This window comes from Caretta caretta, chromosome 7 (assembly GCF_965140235.1).
Source record: "Caretta caretta isolate rCarCar2 chromosome 7, rCarCar1.hap1, whole genome shotgun sequence".
Lineage (NCBI taxonomy): Eukaryota > Metazoa > Chordata > Testudines > Cheloniidae > Caretta > Caretta caretta.
Genome location: NC_134212.1, coordinates 30935182 through 30958118, shown reverse-complemented (window position 1 = coordinate 30958118; position 22937 = coordinate 30935182). Strand labels below are relative to the sequence as shown.

General features: G+C 55.7%; 2 protein-coding genes across 7 annotated transcripts in view; both read left to right on the top strand.

Annotated features, from left to right (window-relative positions):
• Positions 1–8978, top strand: part of KCNK4 (potassium two pore domain channel subfamily K member 4) — a 21384-nt gene extending 12406 nt beyond the window's left edge. For 2 of the 4 annotated variants that reach the window (XM_048859432.2, XM_075130388.1), the window contains exons 2-7: positions 708–1033; positions 2038–2152; positions 2301–2461; positions 3525–3711; positions 6510–6649; positions 7629–8978. In XM_048859432.2, coding sequence (XP_048715389.1) covers positions 845–1033; positions 2038–2152; positions 2301–2461; positions 3525–3711; positions 6510–6649; positions 7629–8090 — 1254 coding nt within the window. In that variant the 5' untranslated portion in view covers positions 708–844 and the 3' untranslated portion in view covers positions 8091–8978. Of the gene's footprint in view, positions 1–707; positions 1034–2037; positions 2153–2300; positions 2462–3524; positions 3712–6509; positions 6650–7628 lie in introns of those variants that run through there. The other 2 variants (XR_012669235.1, XR_012669236.1) reach the window with 1 other exon arrangement.
• CATSPERZ (catsper channel auxiliary subunit zeta) lies at positions 7630–22937 on the top strand. Of its 3 annotated transcripts, none has more exons than XM_048859443.1 (12): positions 7630–7724; positions 9827–9890; positions 10273–10319; positions 11924–11966; positions 12257–12303; positions 12914–12980; positions 13171–13246; positions 13420–13511; positions 15212–15265; positions 15933–15999; positions 16799–16895; positions 22797–22937. In XM_048859443.1, the coding sequence occupies exons 2-12, from the start codon at positions 9858–9860 to the stop codon at positions 22933–22935; spliced, it is 762 nt and encodes a 253-aa protein (XP_048715400.1). In that variant the 5' UTR covers positions 7630–7724; positions 9827–9857; the 3' UTR covers positions 22936–22937. The 3 variants fall into 3 exon arrangements, with proteins under 3 accessions (XP_048715400.1, XP_048715401.1, XP_048715403.1); XM_048859444.1 differs by lacking the exon at positions 7630–7724 and adding an exon at positions 7990–8076; XM_048859446.1 differs by lacking the exons at positions 7630–7724; positions 11924–11966 and having other exon boundaries at positions 9848–9890.

Below are 22937 nucleotides of genomic sequence, written 5' to 3'. Positions count from 1 at the left end.
ATCCCCCACCCCAGTGAGCCACTTGCCCCAGAGCACCATGGGCTACTGGGTGTGGCATATTGAGTTGGGGTTTTCTAAGTAGGGGGTTTATTGGAGGGGGCAAAGTGAGCATATCAGGGTGGAAGCTTTGAGCAGTATTGGGTATAGTGGAGGGTCTCTGTGTAGTGGGGTTATTGGAGATATGGATGGGGTGTATCAGGGTAGGGACTATGAGGGTCTCTAAGCAGTAGGAGTTATTGGGGTTATGGGTGGAGTGTATTGGAGTGGGACCTATGGGGATCTCTATGCAGTGCGGGTTATTGGGGGTATGAGTAGGGTATATAGTGATATCAGGGGTGTACGGGGGTGTAATGGGGTCTCCGCAGTGGAGGTTAATGGGGTATGGGTGGGGGGCTATGGGTGGTATTGGGATGTAATGGGCGGTCTCTGCAGTGGGGGTGAGTGGATTATGGGTGGGGCATATTGGATGGGGGTATGGGTAGGGTGTATCAGAATAAGGGGGCCATGGGTAGTATTGGGGGTCTCTGCAGCAGGGGCTATTGGTGTATGGGTGGGGCTTATTGCAGTGGGGGGCTGTGGGTGGTATTGAGATGTAATGGGGGACTCTGTGCAGTGGAGCTATTGGGTTATGGGTGGGGTGTATTAGGATGGGTGGTATTAGGGTGCAGTGGCCTCCCCCCACACTCATCCCTGTCTCCTCCCTGCAGTGAGCTCCCCCCTGACCCCTGCAGCCCCCCACCCTACCGAGAACCATGGGACACTGCCTCTCTGCTACTCGTCTAAGGAGTCAATCCTGAGTGGGGTGGGGGTGGGGCAGACACCCCTTAGTGAGCGGGGCAGCGTGATGCGACGGGCTACGGTGCTGGCCCTGCTGACCGTGGTGCTTGCCTACCTGGTGAGTGGCGCCTTCGTCTTCCGCCTGCTGGAGCAGCCGCATGAGAGCCGCCAGCAGGAGGCACTGCAAGCTGCCCGTGAGCAGTTTCTGCAGAGATACCGCTGTGTGCCCAGCCAGGAGCTGGACGCGCTCATCCTGGTGAGATGGTGGGAGAGGGGCATGGAGGGGGCAGGTGTGGGGCATGGATGGGGTGGGTGTATGGGGGAAAGAGGGGAGCAGGGGTAGGGCATGGGGGAGGGGGTAGCAGGCATTGGCGGGGGGGAGGGGGGATGGGAAGTGCTGTGGCCACCACTGAAAGTCCCCTTAGTTACAGCGCTGCCAGTTCCTAGAGAGAAAGAGGCTCTCACTCGCTCAGGGATGGTGCAGAGCCTCCAGCTTCTCCTAAAATCCTAATGAATTAATTCTGAGTCCCCCAGTCCAGAAATTAATTCTCCCCCCCATACATCTGCCCCCCTCCTCTTGCAGCTCCAGGGGCTTGTCACCCTCCCTCAGTTTGGGAGGAACAGGGCTGGAGGAGGGAGCAGGGCTGGGTTCTCTCTCCTCTCCTGGGAAATGCTGTCCACTGCTCCTTCTCTCTCTCTCCCGCCCCCCCAGCTGATATCTCTTGTGGGGGAGGGAGAGCATCACCTGCCTCCTGCAGAAGCCCTGATTGGCTGCCTTCCCAGGAGGTGGAGAAAGTGGGAGAAGGGCAGCCAATCACAGGGGCTTTTCACCCTCACCTTTGGGCCAGGCTGGAAAACACCTGAGACTGGCCAAAATCAGAGTTGTCAATGTGGGGAGGGGACGGTTGCAAGGGGTAGGTGGGGAAGGACAGTGCTGGAGGCATGGGAAGGGTGTGGGGGGCAGGTATCATTGGGGTGGGGCAGAAGCAGATGCAGGTTGGGGTGATTTGGGGGGCAATGGGGTGGGATGAGCCTGATGAGGGATTTCCAGGGGCAGATGGGGAGAGGAAGGAGAAAGAGGGGAGAGGTGGGGGACAGTCAAGTGTCTGGGTCAACAGCTGTGGGGCAGTCAGGAAAGGGTTGGCAAATGTGTACTGGGAAAGCCAAGTTTGGGGGTAAGGATGTGGGAGGGGGCAGCAGGAGCTGGTATTGGGTCCCCCCCATCATGCACTAGCATTAACTCTTTCCCGTCTCCCCCAGCATGTCAGAGATGCCATGGGTGCTGGCGCTGACCCCACAGCCAACAGCACCAATAGCACCAACTGGGACATGGGCAGCGCCTTCTTCTTCGCTGGCACCATCATCACCACCATCGGTACTGGCCCGGGGGGGGGGTGCTGTGGGTAGGTATTGAGGGCAGAGCTGGTGGGGGTGCTCAGGGCTGCGATAGCAGGGAGCTGCAGTTCAGGATTAAGGGGCAGCAGTTCTGCCCCCTCCCTGCTGACTCCATGCCCCTCCCCCAGGGTTCGGTAACACATCCCCCAAGACAGACGGGGGGCGTCTCTTCTGCATCTTCTACGCTCTGGTTGGGATCCCGCTCTTCGGGATGCTGCTGGCTGGGGTGGGCGACCACCTGGGCTTCTCACTGCGCCAGGCCATCAGTAAGGTGGAGGATGTCTTCCTGGTGAGTGCCCTCTGCGTCTCCATCCCCCTGCCCCTGCAGAGCCAGGGCCCATGTACCCAGCAGCTCCAGGGTCCCCAGTGCTTCCCCCTTTCCAATCCCTTATGTCCAGAAGCCACAGTGTCTTCCACTGTCTCCCTTGGTCTCCCAGCCTCCTGTGCTCCCCCAGCAGTCCCCCCACGTGCCCCCTGCACCCACTCTCCGGGCTGTGTGCAGAGCAGGGGTGCTGCAGAGGAGGGGTCAGACAGTGGGTCAGGGAGCCTGGCTCTGCTCCCCTGCACTAGATCTCTCCCATTTGTGGGGCCAGCTTGGTTGAGGGCTCCTGTCCCAAGGGGCTCCCCAGTCTGTTTCCTCCCCCAACACTCTCTGCCCCCACCCCATGGGTTCCAGGGATTCCCTTCCCAGAGGTGGGGGGAGGGTCCTTTCCCTAGTTCCCCTCCTGGGTAGGGTGGCCACTTCCAAGGTGCAGAAAACCCAGCCTTTGGCTGCTCCACCACCTAACAAATCACAGCCCCTGGCCGTCACCCCATCAACCAATAACAAAGTCCGGTCCACGGGTCACACCACCACCAGAACCTGGCCACTGACCGTGCCCCCCATTAAGAAAAAGGGTCCTAGTGCCCATTACAGGTATTACTAGAATGTGTTAGGGAACCGTTTTACAAATCAAACAAACAACCGCCCCACAATCTGTATATTTGTATGTTATTTTATCATTTTTCTTACCTCATTCTAACACGGGCCACAATCCAAACTACAAGGCATGGATTGTAGAGTGCTTTAACATCCCAAGTGAAAAAACCCAGCACAGAAAATCTTCTACCTGGCAAAGCAGTACAAAACCCATCCAGGTGGCACCTCTGCTGCCAGGGGGCTGTGTGAGGGGGTGCAAAGGAGTGTGTGTTGGGAGGAATCAGTGCATGAGAGGGGCAAAGGGGTTGGTGTGTGTGGTGGGGGGTTCCCCTCTCGGGGGTCAGAGTGTGCATCGGAGCGGGGAGGGCTGGGACAGTCTGTGGGGAGGGGGCTTTCCCCTGGTCCTCCCTTGATGCTGTCTCCTCCCCCCCAGAAATGGCAGGTGAGTCCCACCATTGTGCGAGTTCTCTCTGCCCTGCTCTTCATCCTCATTGGCTGCATCCTCTTCGTCACCATCCCCACCATTGTGTTCCAGCGAGTGGAGGGCTGGACCCTGCTGGAGTCTGTCTACTTTGTGGTCATCACGCTGACTACCATCGGCTTTGGGGACTATGTGGCAGGTAGGCATGGGGGGGGAGCTACATGGGGGAGGCTGTTGGTGGTGGGCAGGAGGGGGGCTCAGTGAAAGCTGGGCTTCACGGGGGACAAGGGAAGGGGTGGGGAGCCTAGTGTGTGTGGGCTAGTGTGAGAGAGCCCCTGGTGGGACAAACTGTGGGAGGTGTGGGGAGCGGGAGACAGGGAAGGTGGGTGGTGGGGTGTGATGTCCTAAGTGGAGCAGAGGATGTGGTACAAAAGCTAATTATAGCACGACTGCTCAGTAATAGCGACCATAATGTAATTAAATTTAGCATCTCTGTAGGGAGATAATACACACACACACACACACAAAAATCCCACTACAGTAACATTTAATTTTAAAAAGTGGAGCTACACAAAATGAGGACACTTGTTAGATGCAAATTAAAAGAAGCTGTCACAAGGGTAAAATGCCTGCAAGCAGCATGGGGACTATTTAAATACCCTATAATACAGGGTCATAGTGAATGTATACCCCAAATCAGAAAAGACAATACGAGGACCAAAAGAATACCACCATGGCTAAACAGCAGAATAATGGAGGCTGTTAGAAACAAAAAAGCACGCTTTAAACTTTGGAGATCAAATTCCAATGAGTTCCAACAAACTCAGGTTGGTTAAGGGTACAAGTGTAATAAGACAGGACAAGAAAGAACTTGAGAAGCAACTTGCTAATGACGCAAAAACTAAGAGCAAGAATTTTTTAAAACACATCAGAAGCAGGAAGCATGTCAGATAGGCAGTGGGGCCAGACCACAAAGGTGTTAAAGGAGTACTCAAGGAAGACAAGGCCATTGCAGAGAAGCTAAAAGGATTCTTTGCATCAGTCTTCACTCCAGAGGATGTGGGGGAGATACCCCCATCAGAGCTATTCTTTTTGGGTGATACATCTGAAGTACTATTACACAGATGTGTCAGTGGAAGAGATTTTAGAACAAATTGATAATTAAACTGTAATAAATCACCAGGACCAGCTGGTATTCACCCAAGAGTTCTGGAGGAACTCAAACATGAACTGGCAGAACTACTAACTGTGGTCTGTAATCCGTCACTGAAACAAGCCTCTGTACCAGATGGCTGGAGGATCACTTAATGTAATGCCAATTTTTAAAAAAAGGCTCCAGAGGTGATCGTGGCAATTACAGGCCAGTGAGCCTGACTTCAGTACTGGGCAAACTGATAGAAACTATGGTAAAAAAACCTGAATTATCAGTTAACACTGATAAACCCACTTTGTTGGAGAAGAGTCAACACAGCTTTTGTAAAGGGAAGTTGTGGCTCATGACTCTAAGAATTCTTTGAGGGGGGGTCAACAAGCATGTGGATAAGGGCGATCTAGTTGAAATAGTGTACTTGGATTTTCAGAAAGCCTTTGACAAGGTCTCTCACCAAAGTCTCTTAAGCAAAAAGGAGTCATGGGATTAGAAGGAAGGCTCTCTCATGGATCAGTAACTGGTTGAAAGATAGGAAGCAAAGGGTAGGAATAAAGGGTCAGTTTTCAGAATGGAGAAAGGTAAATAGTGGGGTCCCCTGCAGACTGGGACCTGTGCTATTTAACATATTCACTAATGATCTAGAAAAGGGAGTGAAAAGTGAAATGGCAAAGTTTGCAGATGATAAAAATTTACTTAAGATAGTTGAGTCGAAAGCAGACTGCAAAGAGTTACAAAGGGATCTCACGAAACTGCATGAGTGGGCAAGAAAATGGGAGATGAAATTCAGCGTTGGTAAGTGCAAGGTAATGCACGCTGGGAAACATAATCCTAGCTACACATCCAAAATGATGAGGTTTAAATTAGATGTTGCCACTCAAGAATGAGATTTTGGAGTTATTGTGACTAGTCCTCTGAAAACTTCAGCTCAATGCGCAGCAGTGGTCAGAAAGGCTAACAGAATGCTAGGAACCATTAGAAGAAGGATAGAAAATAAGACAGAAAATATTATTATACCACTATATAAATCCATGATGTGCCCACACCTTGAATGCTGTGTCCAGTTCTGGTTGTCTCATCTCCAAAAGGGTATATAGTGAAACTGGAAAACATTCAGAAAAGGACAGCAGAGGTGACCAAGGGTGTGGAATTACTTCCATATGAGGAGAGTCTAAAAAGACTAGGACAGTTCAGCTTAGAAAAGAGACAATCAAGGGGGAGTATGATGGAGGTCTACAGACTCGTGACTGGTGTAGAAAAATAGAGAAGTCTTATTTACCCCTTCCCACACTACCAAAACCAGGGGGTCACGGATTGAAATGAACAGGGAGCAAGTTTAATACAAACAGGAGGAAATACTTCTTTGCACAGGGCACAGTCAACCTCTCATGAGATGTTGTGAAGGACAAAAGTATAACTGGGTTCAAAAACGAATTAGGTAAGTTCATGGAAAATAGGTCCATTGCTCGCTGTTGGCCACAATGGTCAGGGATGGATGTACCCCATGCTCAGGGCGATCTTAACCCTCCAACTGCCAGAAGCCAGGCGGGGAAGACGGGTGGATCTCTCCAAAGTGCCCTGTTCTGTACACTCTCCCTGAAGCTCTGGTATGGGCTGCTGTCGAAAGACAGGATACTGGGCTAGATGGACCATTGGCTGTTCTTTTGTGGCCTGGGGGGCCTGGTACAGGGAAAGGAGGATAGGGAGGGGGCAGAGGGAAGCAGGTGGAAAGGGGCTGGCAGGAGGATTGGGGCAGTGGAGTGATGGGGGAGCGGGGCAGGGAGGGCACAGCTGGTGCAGCGCGGAGGTTGTGTGTGTTGGGGAGATGCTGAGACACTGTCCCCTCCCAGGTGATGGTATGGGGGATGACCACCCCTGGTACAAGCCCCTGGTCTGGTTCTGGATCCTGCTGGGCCTGGCCTACTTCGCCTCCATCCTCACCATGATTGGCAACTGGCTGCGAGTGCTGTCCCGTCGCACAAGGGCCGAGGTTGGTACCCCACACTTCCCCCCACCCCACCTCTCTGATCCCCTCACCCCCCCGCATTGCCCCCATCCTGCCCCTTACCTTCCCACAGAACCCCACTATCCTGCCCCTCTGACTGCCCCCTTTTGCATCCTCTCATGGACCTCTGACAGACTCCCCTCTGCTGTGCTCCTCTGCCCCCCACTTCCCTAACCCCCCTACTTTCTGCTATCCTGCCCCCATCCCTCTAGCTCCCGCTACGGAACCCCCACACTGTCTTGCCTCTCCGTCCCCCTTACTGCCTCCCCTTTTTATCCCCCCATGGACTCCCCACTGTCTCCTCCTGACCCAGCACACGTGGGCTGACATGCGTCCTCTGCACCTCCCAACTGACCCCTCCCTCTGACCCCTCCCACAGCCCCTGCATCCCCCTGTGGACCCTGTCACTGCTCCACCCCACCCCCACAAGATACACCCACTGGTGGGTGCTGTCCTGGCACACACAGGCCATGTTCCCATCCTGCACAAACCCCCTAGCATGCACCCCCTCCAAAAGAGCCTCAACCCACATCCTGTACACATACCCCAGGGTGTGCCTACAGGTGAGGGAGTGGATGGGGGGTCAGCCTGATACCCCACCCCCAATCTAGCAGAGTGTGTGGGTGGGGAAGGAGATGGGAGGGGTGGCTCATGTGGAGAGGGGGCATGTCAGTGGGAAGGGATGGGGTGGGGAGGAGTAAGCATGTGGGGGGTCAGCGTGGAAGTGGAGGGGGGTCGGTAGAAGTGGAGGGGGGTCAGTGGAAGGACTTGGACAGGTTCCCTGACCTCCCCCTCCCCACAGACGGGGGTCTCACCCTGCAGGCTGATGGGGGCTGGGGTGTATGTTGGGGGGGATCAGTGGAGGGATGTGGGCAGGGAGGTCAGTGGGGAGGCTCGGTGATGTATGCGGTGGGATCAGTGGGAGGTTTCCTTGCCTGTCCCTGATTCCCCTCTCAACCTACAGATGGGGGGCCTCACCGCTCAGGCTGCCAGCTGGACAGGGAATGTGACCGCCCAGCTGCGGGTGACAGGCATGGGGCTGCCCGAGAAGCTTCAGAAGGTGGGAACGCTGAAGGGACACCCGCCCTCCCCTATGCCCCCGGAGCTTCCACCCACCATGCCTTCTCCCTCGCCTCGCCCGGAGCCCCCCTCTCCCAGCACCGCCCTACAGGTGGCACAGCTCAACGCCCGCAACATGGCTGCTTCAGCGGGGGGCGGCTTGTGCCCTATAGACTACATGGGGGAGAACCTGGCCTTCATCGATGAGAGCTCCGACACCCAAAGTGAAGCACCCAGCGAAGGGAGGCTGCAGGCCAAGCGCCCCCGCCAACTCCGCCGCCTGCGTACCCGCCACACCCACGGCCAGCCCCCTGGCCTGCCCATGGACCTGCTGAGCCGCACTCGCCACAAGGGTGAGGCGGTCTAGAGGGGAGTGGAGCAACCCCAGCACGGAGACTGCCCCCCTGCAGCATGGTGCTACCTGTCCCCCCCCAACAGCACGGAGACTGCCCCCTGGCCGTCAGCTGGGCCTACCTGTGGTACCAACTGGGCCCCCCTACACTGCCAATGGGGGCCCCCCAACACAGACCTCCCTTCCCTCCTGGTACCAACTGGGCCACCCAGCATGGAGACATCCCATCCCCTTTGATGCCAACTGCCCCCCTGCTGCCAACTGCCAACCAAGCACTGAGACTGCCCCTCTCCCCTGGTACCAGCTGAGCACCCCTGTCACAGAGACACTCCATTCTCCATGGTCTCCTCAAGGTGCCAACTATCCCTCCCCAGCACCAGACCCTACCCACACCCAGCAAAGGGATTTGCCCCCATCCCCTTCCTGGTACCAGGAGACCCCCCAGTACAGGGAATCCCACTACACAGACACCTACCACCCCAGCTCACAGACTAACTTCCTCCCCTGGAGTGTCTGCGGGGCAGCTTGTGGGGGACACCCCCACCTCCCCTTAAATCTGTGCCTCATTTGCCTTGCAGGATGGATCCTTAACCCCCCCGCAAAAAGGGGGCAGAAGGATCAACCTGCCAAATGATATTCTGAACCCCCAAACTCCTGGGAGGTGACCCCTCCCCAAATCAACTAGGGGGAGTTTATTGAACCAAACAAGGGGCTATGCTGTTCCCTGCTGCCTCCCCCCGTGCCATAGGGAGTGGAGGTTTCCACCCAGCGATCCCCCTGTGTGTCTGTCCTGTTGCCGCCCCCCCAATCCACACACACAAAGGTGCCTGTTTGACTCGGTTCGATGGATGATTTTTTGTTTTTGTTTTTTATTTTCCAGATTAAACCAAAATCTGAATGAGAGACACCGCATCCATGTGTCTGTCCAGGGTGGGGTGGCTGGCACAGTGCCTCAGAGAGGGGGTGCTCAGAAGGCACTAGCCCAGGAGGGGTCGGGGAGCATGGAAGAGATGTAGTGGGGTTCAGAGGCAAGGGGGTTTGATGGGGGACAGGAACTGGGGGGGCAGTGCAGAAGGGGTGCTGGGAGTGGAAGTAAGTGGAGCACGATGGAGGTGGGGTCACAGAGTGGGGGGTGTCACCCTTCCCAGGGGTCCTCCAACCCAGGGGACATGTGCAAGGTGTGGTGTAGGGGATTGGGGACCTTGGGGGGTGAGTCTCCTCCTCCCCCAGCTCTGCTGGGGGCAATGAGGGATTCTGGGGTCCCTGGGATGGGATGTGGGGGCCTGGAGACCGTTGCCCAGCAGGATTCTCCTGTTGCCATGGCATCACCTCAGGGCACCACGGCGTCCTGGTCTGAGTGGAGTGTCTCTGAGTCCATCCTTTCCTTTGGGGGGGAGTGTGCATGATCATTGTGGTCTCTAACCCCCCCAAACTCCAGCTTCTCTCTGTGCCCCATAGTGGAAGGGTATAGGGGGGCACAAAGTAGGTGGGGGTCATGAGAGAGGGGGAGTGGAGGAGTAAATGGGGGGCAAAGGTGTGTGGCTGGGTTTGGCGGGTTAGCAGGTGTGTGTGGAGGGGTAGGCAGATGTCGGGAGGAGTGACCGAGCCGCAAGGGGCATGAAGGATGTGGGGACTCAACAGGAGTGCTGGGGTGGGTATGATTGGGTACCAAGGGCATGGGGGGGGCTAAAAAGGGGTGGATTGGGTGGGGGCCGCTGGCTCTGACACTTCCTCTCCCCTTGGTGTCTCAGGCACTGAGCTCACCCAAGTCCCTGGGGCATCATGAAGAGTGGAGATGAGCCGGACACAGAGCAGGTAACAGGACATGTGAGGTGACACCCCCAAAATCCCTCGGGGGTGTGTGCAATGGAGGATGCAACATGGATAGGAAGGCATCTGGGGACACTATGTCTCAGTTTGGGGGGGCCTGTCGGGGCACTGGATCCTGATTTCAATGGCAGGTGCATCTGGGGCACTGGTCCTGGTTTCAAGGGCAGGAATCTGGGGGCATGAGGTCCCCATTCAGGAAGGGGCTCTGGGTCTCAATTTCAAGGAGGGTGTCTGGGAGAGCTGGGCCCCAATTCACAGAGGGGTGGCAGTGGCATCTGGGAGAGCTCCAGTCCTCTGGATAACCCCCTTCCAGCAAAGGGGCTGTGAGGGAGGGGTACCCCATTAATGGCTTCCTGGTGCATTGCAGGGCAAGGCAGGAATGGAACTGGATGGCGAGATGGAATTGCGCCGATGGTGAGCACAGAGGATGCTGGGAATATCACCCCGAAGGTGTGGGGTACAGGGCTGCATGGTTCCCTGGGGGAGCCAGGATACCAAGTTAGCAGGGGAGGATACCGGACTAAACCCGGGGTGGGTGTGTGTGTGTGTGTGTGTGTGGCATCACCCTGTGGAAAATGTGGGAATTGCTGCCATATTTGTAAGAATAATAGGTATGACTCAGTTTCCCCATGCCCTTGGGATTGCCGTCCTATGGGCGGGAAGGGTTACTTTCCCCTCCAGGGCAGGGGAGACGGGACAGCTGCAGCTCTCTCTGGCTGGGGGTGGGTGCACCAACAAGAACTCTCCCTAGGAACAGAGCCCTGGAGTGAACCCGGGAGCCCCGAGGGGTGCACCTGGGCACCAAAGCCTTGTCTACTCAGGAGCTATTCCTCATTAATGATTCCTAACTCCATTTGTGGACACCCTAATTTCAGAATCAGAAGTGCCTTATCTCAAATTATCCTAATCCAGATTAAACTAATCTGGAACAAGGCACTCTGCTCCTGGTCCAAGAGCATCCACATATGGAGTTAATCAGGAATAGTTAATCCACTTAAAATTCTCACCCTGCCTTAATCTGGAGGACTGTTTCCATGTAGGCACAGGGGCAGCTATCAGGTAATAATGCCTTATCCTGATGCCTTACCGGCAGAATGCTGTACAGAGAGAGACTGCAGGACTTAGTTGCTGTCATTTAACCAAGAGAAAGTGAAGAGGTAACTTGCTCCCAGTCTCTAGGCACCTGCCTGGAGAACAGACATGATAACAGAAGGTTCTTCAGTCTAGCAAAGGGCCACCAAAGTTCAGATTTGCCCTAGTTCAAATGGGAATTAATTCAGGGCAGCCCTATGGCCCGTGGTGCCGGATGTCAAACTGGACAATCACACTGGGGCCTTATGAGCGACGAATGTTCGTGTAAGAACAAATGGGGGATAACCTGGCCAGGAATCCACTGAGGCTGAATGTGAGGAGAAGGTTTGTGACCAGCAGAGGAGGGAGGGTCTGGAGCAACCTCCCAGTAGGAGGAATGGTTGGCAAACGCCCCAACCGGCCTGAGGATGGAGCTAGGTAAATTTCCAACCAAGATCCTATAACAGGTTGGCTGCAAGAGCAAGGCCGGGACTCAGTGGCCCAGCCCTATGTTCCTAAATTGCTGGATTAGGAATCTGGCTGCCCAGGCCGGGGGGCAGAGAGCGAGGCTCTGGTGGGGAATGGAGGAGGAGGCAGAAGTAGAGTAGGTAGTTTCCAGCATGGACTCCGGGCTGAGCCTGGCTTTCTGTGCTGCGCTAAGGACCCTGCGATGCTGGAACCTAGGGGACTAGTAAACACTGGCTTGCTCTGAACAGGCTACACTGGGTCGCTTGCAGGACGCTGAACTCAGGGGAACCACTGGGGAGATACAGAGACACATGGGGCGCTGGAGAGCCCAGGGCCCTGCCTAGGCATGCTGGAGTAGGGGTGCTCACTCTAACCCCATGGCCTGGCATGCCCACGGGGGCATTCCTGGACATGCTTGCCAGCACAGTGCACCCCGGTAAATCTGTGATGCTTCCGCTAAGCCCTGCCTCTCTCCTCAGTTCTGCGTGGAGCCTCTCCCGTGACCCCAGCACTGCCCAGGAGGTAGGGAATGGGACTGGGGTGTGTGGAGGGGGGAGCAGTGGGCTTAGTTAGTGTCTCGGAGGCACCCAATCCCCTACAATGCCATCCCTGTATTAGGGGGAGGCTAATACTGGGGATCCCTGTCTGGTGCCAATACCGATGTGGGGTGCTGGCAGGTGTCACTGCAGAGTGGGGGGACAGAGACTGGGGTTCTTGGGGGCTCACCACAGTGTTGGGAGAGGGACTGGGGCTCTCTGGGGTGTCACTGAAAGGGATGCAGCTGAATCTGCTTTAACCCACTGTTGTTGCAGGAGAAGGTGCTGGAACAGGGGCAACAGATGATGGATGCTGCTGAGGGGTAAGAGTGGGGTGGTGGAGTTGGCATCTGGGCCTCTCCACCTCTAGTGACTGTGGGTGGAGGGACAGAGTTGGGGGGGGGGTTAATATGTAATACTGGATCCATGGGGCAATTGTCCTCTGGGGGACATGGCTGGGTTGGGGGAGGTCACAACTAGACTGGGGCATGCCCAGGAGTCAGGGACCCATGGGGGGCAGACAGCTCAGCCCCATTGGGTGGGGGTTGATCTGCCATGTGGGGCAGCAGCAGCCTCTCCATCCTGGCTCCCTACCTGCCCCGGGGATGCTGCTTTCCCCATTCCATCCCCCCACTGGCTCCATGCCCCCCCAGGGGACTCCACTCTCATGCCCCTAATGGAATCCACCCCCCCTCACAGAAGCTTTTAGCTGATCAGTGCTAAAGGAATTTCCACTCCAGCCCCCGGCCCCGCCCCTGAACACAGCCTGGCCTGGAGCTGGGGGAGGGAGATACCGGATTGGATGGGCCCACAGGTCTGCTCCTGGGCAGGGAGAGGGGAAGACAGGATACTGCGCTAGATGGGCCCATTGGTCTGATGCGGGGAGGGGCGGGGGATACTATCCTCTCACCAGGATGCCCTCCCCACCCGCAGGTCACCTGGGGGCACCTCCCCTCCACCTCACAATGACCCAGAAGAACCAGACAGTGCCTGTCAGGAGGTAGGAGGGCTGGGGGGTAGTGGGATTTGGGCATCTGACCTGCACACTCCCCCACTCCAAGGAAGGGGCTGCCTGTGGGGGAGAAGGTGGGAAAGGAAGCCGCCTCTTAGATGCAAAGCCACAGGAGGAGGGGAAGGCCTGGAGATAGAGTTAGGAGGTATCTGGGCTCTAAAGGGATTCCTCCCACCAGGAACCTGGGCCTGCCGCTGAAGCCTTAGAGAGCTCAGACCATCTCTCCCAGCTGGAGTCACGCACCACCCTCTCAGGTGAGTCTCGGGGGGAGGAATCCCTGTGTAAACAGCCCCCGCTCTCCACCCCAGAGGTGGCTGCATCTCAGCACCACACAAGGGATACCTGTGTGCTTTTGGATCTGTGGTGGGTTGGGGTTATAGACTGAGCCCCCCCTGCTACCTTCAGCTCAGCCACTCTGCCCCCTCAGGCATGGGCAGCACTGTGTGGACCATGGGGTGTCACATCAGCCACTGGAGACTGGCACACCAGCAGGGTTACCACGTGGACCAGCTGACACAGGTGGATACAGCCGGACTCCCCATCTTGGATCTGTAGGTACTCTTACTGTTCCTTTGGGAGGAGCCTTATTATTTCTCAGACCCTGGGCTCAGCATTTCACCAGGGCAAGTCCAGTGGCTCTACCCCCGGGGCTGGGCCTCTGGGCTCCAGCACCCTCTGAGGCTCCACGGTTGGTCCCAACAAGTTCAGACTCCTGGCAGAGCCTTTGCTCCTTGGGAGTGACACGGCTGGGAGGATCTGCAGGGACCCCGCGCAGCCTGCTCCGAGCAAGCCAGTGAGTCCCCGGGAATCCAGTATTACAAAGCCCCTGGTAGGATGGGGAAGCTAAGTTTTTAACCCAGAGAACCTGGGAACAGCCTGGCCTGGCCCTCCCCCAGGCCTCCTCCCCTTCACCTCTCAGCTCTCTCTGCATGGGGAGTATCATGGTTCCTTCCCCACTCTGAACTCTAGGGTACAGATGTGGGGACCTGCATGAAAACCCCCTAAGCTTATTTTTACCAGCTTAGGTTAAAACTTCTCCAAGGTACAAACTATTTTACCTTTTGCCCTTGGACTTTATTGCTGCCGCCACCAAGCTTCTAACAAATATATAACAGGGAAAGAGCCCGCTTGGAAACGTCTTTCCCCCCCAAAATCCTCTCCAAACCCTACATCTCCTTTCCTGGGGAAGGCGTGATAAAAATCCTCACCAATTTGCATAGGTGAACACAGACCCAAACCCTTGGATCTTAAGAACAATGAAAAGCAATCAGGTTCTTAGAAGAAGAATTTTAGTTGAAGAAAAAAAGTAAAAGAATCACCTCTGTAAAATCAGGATGGTAAATAGCTTACAGGGTAATCAGATTCAAAACATAGAGACTCCCTCTAGGCAAAACCTTAAGTTACAAAAAGACACAAAAACAGGAATATACATTCCCTTCAGCACAGCTTATTTTATCAGCCATTTAAACAAAACAGAATCTAACACATATCTAGCTAGATTGCTTACTAAGTTCTAAGACTCTATTCCTGTTCTGTCCCCGGCAAAAGCATCACACAGACAGAGACCCCCTTTGTTTCTCCCCACCTCCAGCTTTGAAAGTATCTTGTCTCCTCATTGGTCATTTTGGTCAGGTGCCAGAGAGGTTATCCTAGCTTCTTAACCCTTTACAGGTGAAAGGGTTTTTCCTTTGGCCAGGAGGGATTTTAAAGGTGTTTACCCTTCCCTTTATATTTATGACAGGGAGGAAGCCCAGGATAACTAGAGTGGGGCTAGCTAGGAAGCAGGGATGGGGGGCATGGCATTGAATGGTCTTAGGCAGTCAGGGTGGATGCAGGGTGGGGGTGGGAAGCAGGGGGCGTTGGGTGGTCCCAGGCAGTCAGGATGGGGTGCTGGGTGGGGGGCATTGGGTGATCCCAGACAGTCAGGATGGAGTGCAAGATGGATGTGGGGGGCAGGGGGGTATAGGGTGGTCCCAGACAATCACGGTGGGGTGCAGGGGGTAGGGACATTGGGTGATCCCAGACAGTCAGGGTCGGGGTGCCGGGTGGATGTGGGGGGCAGGGGGCATAGAATGGTCCTAGGCAATCACAGTGTGGTACAAGGTGGGGGTGGACAGCAGGGGGCATTGGGTGGTCCCAGGCAGTCAGGGTGGGGTGCAGGGTGGGCATGACAGTGTTTGCTCCCATCTCACGCTCTCCTCTCATCCTCAATGGTCCAGAATGAATCTTACAAGCACCGGCTGAGGAAACATGAGCAGGATTGCAAAGCAGCTGTGAGTCTGTCCCCCACACCCCATGGTTTATGGGGCCCTTCTCTCCCCTCCGATGGTATGCCCCCACCCTGCCCAGACCTGAGCCTCCTGCCAGCTCCCTCACATCTCACCTGAGCCCTGACCCACTCAGTGCACCTGCCCCCAGCCTCCTCTGACTACCTCTCAGTACCCCTACCCTGAGACCCTAGAGTGTCCCCCACAATCTCCCTGACCCCCCATGATGGCCTGTCTTCCGGCCTTGATTACCCCAGGCCCTCCTGATGCCCTCTTATGGGGCTCCCTCCCACTGAGTCAGTCCCCCCATGTGATCCCCCATCACCTCTGATGCTCCAGTTTGGGGCCCTCATGGGGAACTCCAGCCTAGGCATGTCTCATGATCCCCTGAGTTCCCTCCATTCATCCCCAGGGAACACACACAAAGTTAACTGCCCCACCCGAGTTCTATGTTAATGCGGAAGGGGCCTCTTTGCAGTGCCCTCCCCCAGTCTCAGGGCACCACTAAGAACTGAGACTCTCATCATGTGGATGAGTGCTTGGAAATCCCCCCAGAGAGGGTCAGGGCTGCAGGGAATCACCACCTGGACACTGAGTTCCCCCACTCCAAAGGGGGATACCCCCTCCCAGATCTGAGAGCCTCCAATGGTAAAGCCAGCCCCTCCCACCACAGGTGCCCCTGCCCCTCCTGGGGCTGATGGAGGAGGAGGTGCTGGCGACCTTAACAGAGACCCTGAAAGGTGAGGGGGGCAGGGGTGACGGGCGGGGGCTAAAGCTGGGGATGTCAGCTCAGCAGGGAATGGGATCCCACCCTAGCCAGCACAGTGTAATGCAGCAGGGTGACACCATGCAACCTACCAATGCAGCATGGCAGCCCAATGGAATCACCCAGTGCAACCCAGTACAGCACTATGTGACCTCTCTGTGCCAGGTGACACACCCCCAGCAACACCAAGCAACCATCCATGCCGCGTGACACCCCCGTCCCTCCCTCCCCCCCCCCCCCCCACAGTGTAACACCACACAACCACGCTGCGTCGGGTGAAACAGTACAATCACACTGTGCTGCGTGAGCCCCCTGGCGCAACATAATGCGACTCAACAACGTTATACCACATGACCCCCCCTCCATGTGGCAATGCAACAACACTGGGCAGCACAACACAGTGCTGTGGAGTGACAATGTCCAGAATCCAAGCCTGTCCAACCCTCCCCCCAGTTCCAGGACCCTGACTCCTTCCCTTAGCCAATCAGCATATGATGTGCAATGCCAGCCGATAGATGGGAAACCCTGCCAAGAGCAGGCCCAAGGGTTACATAAAGCTTGCCATAAAACACTGGGGAGTGGGGGAGTGAAGGTGGCTTCCCAGCATGGGGCTAACTCCTTATAGGGCAGGGAGGGGGTGAGCCTGTGATGCAGCTACTTGTGCCCACTAGGTGGAGCCCTTGCACCTACAGTGCCCCCCTCCTTCCCTATGGCAGGGTCCTTAGGGCAGGGTGGACTGTGAGCCAGTGTTGATCACCAGTTTTTTCTCCCAGATTACCGGCGGCATCTGGGAGCAAGGCACCCACTCACTCACCAGATGGAGCAGCGCATAGAGCAACTGAGGCAGCAGCTGGGCGCCAGGAGCCCTGGGTCAGGAGGGGTTGTTCAGACGGTCCACACCCCATGAGCCCCCAAACTCCCCTGCATCCCACCCCGTCACCCCCAATTCCTGACCTTGGCACTTCACTCTTTCACACCAATGCCTGACCTCTGACTATCCTAATGCATGACCCCATCTCTCTCCCAAGCACCTGACCGCCCCTCACCCCATCCCAGAATGAGATTTGGAACTTTGTAGACAAAATTAAAATGGATCTCTCCTTTGCTCGGACCCATTGCCTCCTGGAGAGCAGAACGAGGGGGGCTGTGCTGTAGGGAGCGGGCTTGGAATTCAGGAGGGGACACTCCCCGGCAGCCAGTGCTAACCCCAATGCTGTAGGACAGCTCTAGGGAGTCGAGGGAGTCGTTGTATGGAGGGAGGTGTTTGGTAAGGGATGTTCTCCTTGGACCGCGGTCCCTATATAAATAACCCCACCCCAGAGGTAGCTGCATCCTAGGCTCCTTCCCCTGGCTCTGTTATGAACAGGGTCAAGTCCACACACATACATACATGGGGGCTGCATGGGAGCTAGAGAGCTGGGATACTAGGGAGGGGGAAAGCAGGTCCAGTTGTCAGGGGGGTAAGGGGACACTGTGGGTCAGGACTGAGGGGCACTAGCAGAGCTGAGGCAAGGAGACTGGGTCAGGATTGAGGGGCATTAACAGCTGTGGGGGAAGGGCTAGGACAGTGGAGCGGAAGCTGCAGGTGCTAGGCCATTCCCTAGCACCCACTCTGCTATGTTTGCAAGGTGTTTTTTAAATCCTCAGTCCCCTCCACACACCCCCACCTAGACACCAAAACTCTGCCACCTGTTGGCCTTAGGTGAGAAGGGCAACCTCACTCCCCCAGCTCCCTGTACCAGATAGGGCTTCCCCCAAATCAGACACAACAGACAAAGGCTTTCAAGTTGTGCCAGGGGCATAAGGGTTGCAATGGGCCTGCTAGTGAGTGGGGACGAAGGGCTGTGAGCAGCCCCTAAGCCTGTGGGGAACCCTGGCGCTCTCTTTTCTCGTATTCGTGTTCCATTGTAAAGCCCTCTGCAGAGGCTAGAATTTGCTCAGATTTTAGGAGTCCCCTGTGAACTGAGTTTGTTGCTTCTTGGCTTGGTCTCCTCTACCTTCCTTATCCCATAAACCCAGCAAAAATATGTCTGGGAGGGGGGCAGGTCAGGACTGAGGGGCATTAGCAGAGCTGGCTTGGGCCGGGCTGAGATGGCAGGCGTCTCTGGGGATGATGGGGCCCTGATCTCAGTTGTGGGTCTGTGCAGTGCCCAACAAGCTTGGTCCCTAGTATAACAATATTGTGATAACATTGCTATGGCAGGATGTGCTGTTCAAACAGTCTTACTGCAAGCACTGTTCAGTCTTGAAGATTTGCTTCCTTGTTAGTTTTGTAATGCTCATTCATTTGGGACGTAGCTGTTGCAAGCAGCTAGAGTTTGCTTCCTGCCTTTATCTCTCTAACTGGAGACCTCCCTGGGACCCAGGCATTAGTGTTCTGTCTGAGATCTCTGAGAGAAAAGATCATCCTCTGCGCAGTTTGCAACCACCTCTCTTTCAGGACTGGTGCATCTAGTGTAAATAAACAGCTGATACTAAGAAAATCTCCACATACATTATAAGGGACCCCTATGATTATCTAATCGGGCCTACTACATAACAGGCCATAGGATGGCCATGATTAATTCCCATTGGGACTAGAAAAGAGCTTAGAGAAGAAACAACCCATCTTGATTTAAAATTTGCCAGTGATGGAGAATCCATCACAATTCTTGGTAAGTTGTTCCAATGGTTAATTACTTCACTATTAAAAAATTGGTCCTTATTTCCTCTCTGAATTTGTCTAGCTTCAACTTCCAGCCCTTGGCTTGTGTTAGACCTTTGGCTGCTAGATGGAAGAGTGCATTATTAAAGGCTTTTTTCCCCATGTAGGTACTTATAGATTGGGATCAAGTCACCCCTTAACCTTCTCTTTCTTCAACTAAACAGATTAAGCTCCAGGAGTCTCTTGTTATAAGGCATGTTTCCTTTATGATTCTTCTGGCTGATAACTGTGTTCGGGCCCCTCTAAATCAGTTTATCATCCAGCAAAAATCCAGTTCTTTTAACGTTGTCTCTGCTTACTCTGCAGTCTGGTCCTTGTGTTGGGACCTTGCTTTAAGTGACAGCAACCAGGAGATGCTCTGCAGCTGTGTCCCATTGATCTGAGGCTCCTGAAAGCATTGATTGGCTTGCTGGTGAAATTCTCAGGCACTGCTAACCCTAGAGCTTTGTTGTTCATGTGTGCCAGCATCTTAATTAAAACTGGTTCCCTCTCCTTTTATATTCAATGGGCTAGTGGGAAGGGTTGGGGGAGCAGGCCATGGGATTGTGGGTGTGTGTAACTAATACAGTGATGCCTACCTGGGTTTGCAGAGGGCCTGACCAGTGCTCTGAGAGGGAGGAACTACTGACCAGGGGATGAATAGCAACACAAAGTTGTTGTGGTAGAGTTGTGATGGCAGGGGAAATGTTGGGAAGTGATCCTGGTTCCATGTATCTGTGGCTGCGATAGGTGTTGGGTCACTGGAGGGACCCTGAATCAGAGCTGAGAGAACGCTTCACAGAATTTGACACACTACCATCTCTGGGCAGCTCCGACCATGGGACCAGGATGGCACCTGCTGGGGTACAGGGACAGTTACCTGGTTACCAGGAAGATGCGGTCTTGGTTACTGGGGAGATGAGAGAATGGTTACCTAGTTACAGAGAGGATGGTTACAGCAGACCACTGTTGTAGTTACCGGGGGGGTGGGGGTGGGGGTGGGGTGGGGGAATGATTACCTAGGTAGCAGGAGGGACACAGTTACCTGGTTACCAGGAGGATATCATGTTGGTCACAGGAATCACAGGGATGCCTGTCCTGCCTGGTTACAGTGTTAACAGGCAGTCCCCTGTGATGTCAGCGATGATACCCTAAACCTTTCACCAGATACTTGGGGGGAATTGCTGGAGCCCCATCCCAGAGGGAACATGGAGTAGGTATGGAGGGAGCATGGACCCCAAGGAGTGGAGGGGCTCTGTAACAGGTGTAAGAGGCAGCATGGTCTAGTGAGGAGTCAGGACTCCTAGGTTCTATCTCTGGCTCTGGGCAGGAGCAGCATCTAGTCAAGAGCAGGGGGACATTGTTGGAAATGCTTCTCCCAGTGGGTGTGGAGTGACTGCCCAGTCCCCGCACCTCTTTGTGAACCCTTTTCCTCATGCCCTGGTGTTTGCCTCACCACCAAGGGGCAGAGTTAATGGCCCCTTCCCTTGGGTTTGGGAGTGGTGGGTAGGTGGCAGTTCCCAGCACCATGAGAATGGCATTTTTTACCTTGGCAAAATGTATCTAGAGGGGAACAGGGTGGGGCCAGGACGCGGGGTGGGTGGGCAGAGCCAAGACATGAGGGCAGGAGGGAGCAAGGCCTGGACCAATAAGGAGGAGGAGGCATGGCCTGGTCGGGCACCATGTGCCATTTAACTGGGTGGGTGTGGCTCTTCCTAAGCAGGGCACACGTATCAGTTCACTTGCTGTAGCTGCACTGAGTGGGCCCTAGGAGCTTGCCCACCTGGTGACCCCCACTGCTCAGTCCTGCACCAGTAGGTGCCACAGGGATCCCCAAGGCATCTCCCCTGTGCCCAGTATGGCCCAGTCCCAGCTGAGGGCATCATTAGTCCTGAGTTCTCTGACCTGACACACACACAGACCCAGGAGTCCTGATTCCCAGGAGCAATATAGGCAGGGACAAGGAGAGGGGAGTGGGTTCTCTAAACACCATTGTCAGAGCTGGGGATAGAACCCAGGAGTCCTGACTTGTAGCCCCCTGCTCTAACCTGCTGCTCACCCCCCACTCCCTGAAGTTCTGGGGACTTTCCAAACCAGTTTAGCAGGGTGTGGAGAAGGCTGAAGGTCAAAGAGAACCTCCCACTCCCCATCTGGCTGGGACAGTGCCTGTCTGGGGGTTCACCTTGTGATTAGCCAACTGTCCCTGCTCAGAGTCAGGGATGCTTCTGCCAAACCAGGAGCCCCATACAGGCACAAAGGGCATGCCAGGGCTCCTGGGTTCTATCCCTAGCTCTGCCACTGACCTTGCACAAGTCCCTTCCCCTTAGTCTATTTAGACTGGAATCTTTTCGGGGCTGTGTGTCTGTACAGTGTCCGGCATGAGGTGGGGCCCCCATCTGGGTCAGGGTCTATGCAGCAGCACCCAGTGTAATGGCCCCAGGGGGCTGAGGGGGTGGGGTAGGCAGAGTGGGATGTGGAGTTCTGATGAGTACAGTCAGTCGCTAAGAGTCTGGGAAGGCCCCAGGCAACCTTCCAGTGCATGGGAAGTCAGGTCACACCTGTGTTTACAACTAACCGGCAGCCCTAACCTGCCAGCTGGGTTAGCAGGGGTGGCTGCTACACACACGCAGCACCGGCCCTCAATCCCAACCCACAGCCTGCTGCTATCCCAGATGGAGCTCCCCTCCAGCACTGCCGGTGCCCCTCAGTCCTGACCCACAGCCCCCTGCTACCCTAGCCCTGGCCTCCTCCCCAACTTCCAGCCTCTCAATCCCAACCTGCAGCCACCTAGTGGGCTGGTTGGATCTGCCCTGGGGAATTAATACTAATGACACTTAATGAAGGGCCATTTGTTTGGCCATGTCAGGCAGAGGTGGGTAAATGAGTCCCATGTGACTTGGGGGTGGGAGTGACAGCTGGGCCCCCCTCAGGGGCTCAAAGTGACCTTCAAAGACCTTCAGTCACTAAGGCTAGGAGGAGGCTAGTTTGGCTGGGCAGATACCAGGAATGCAAACTGTGGTGGGTTAGACCAGGAGGGCTAGGCGGTTAGGATGTTCCCCAGCTCTGCCTCTGACTTGCTGTGTGACCTTGGGGGCACATCTCTTCCCTACTCTGTGCCTCAGTTTCCCCCTTTGGCCACGGGGGATCATGCCCTGACCTGACTCTCACAGGGTGGACAGGGCTGGTTCCTGAAGATTCAGGGATAAATGTGTGGGCTTTTGAGATCACCAGGTGACTAGGGCAGAGGGGGTCTCCTCAACTCTCAGGGTGTGCCCCCCAGCAGGACTCCCCCTTCCCCTAGTACATTCCCTGAATGGTTTGGCCTGGGCACAGAGTCTCCTTAGGGTCACTCCAATCTGGGGAAGTGTGGGAGACACTGTCCCATCTACCTGCTCCCAGGAGTCTCGCCACCTGCCCATTAAGTGAGAGCCCCCCCGCAGTGTGGTCTAAGCTGCCCCTTATTTATTTCCCCTTTCCTCCTGCTATATGCCACCCATGAACCTCCCACCACCTAAAATCAACCCCATGATCCTACAGCCCCCCCAACTTGCTGCCCATGGAGATGCCTCAATCATTTCCACCCACAGCGGGCTGAATTGTCCCCCCCAGGATTCCCCAGACCCCCCCCAGCACCAAATTAACAGCCCTTCATTGCGCCCCTCAGATCTGTAACCACTCTATGATCCCCCAGACCAGCCCCTTACCCACATTGACCCCCATGATCCCCCTACCCACATTGACCCCCATGATCTCCCAGACCAGCCCCCTACCCACATTGACCCCCATGATCCCCCTACCCACATTGACCCCCATGATCTCCCAGACCAGCCCCCTACCCCCATTGACCCCCATGATCCCCCAGACCAGCCCCCTACCCCCATTGACCCCCATGATCCCCCTACCCACATTGACCCCCATGATCCCCCAGACCAGCCCCCTACCCCCATTGACCCCCATGATCCCCCTACCCACATTGACCCCCATGATCTCCCAGACCAGCCCCCTACCCCCATTGACCCCCATGATCCCCCAGACCAGCCCCCTGTCCCCATAAGCCCCCCCGTTAATTCCCTGAATGCCCCCAACAGGTCCGTGCCCCGCCCCTCTGACTCCTCACAGCCCGGCCCCCAGGCCCCGGCCGGCGCTAGCTCGGTGGGGGCAGCGAGGTCGGAAGTGAAGGGCCGAGCGCGTGCAGCCCGGCCCCGCCCCACTGCTGCATATTCATGAGG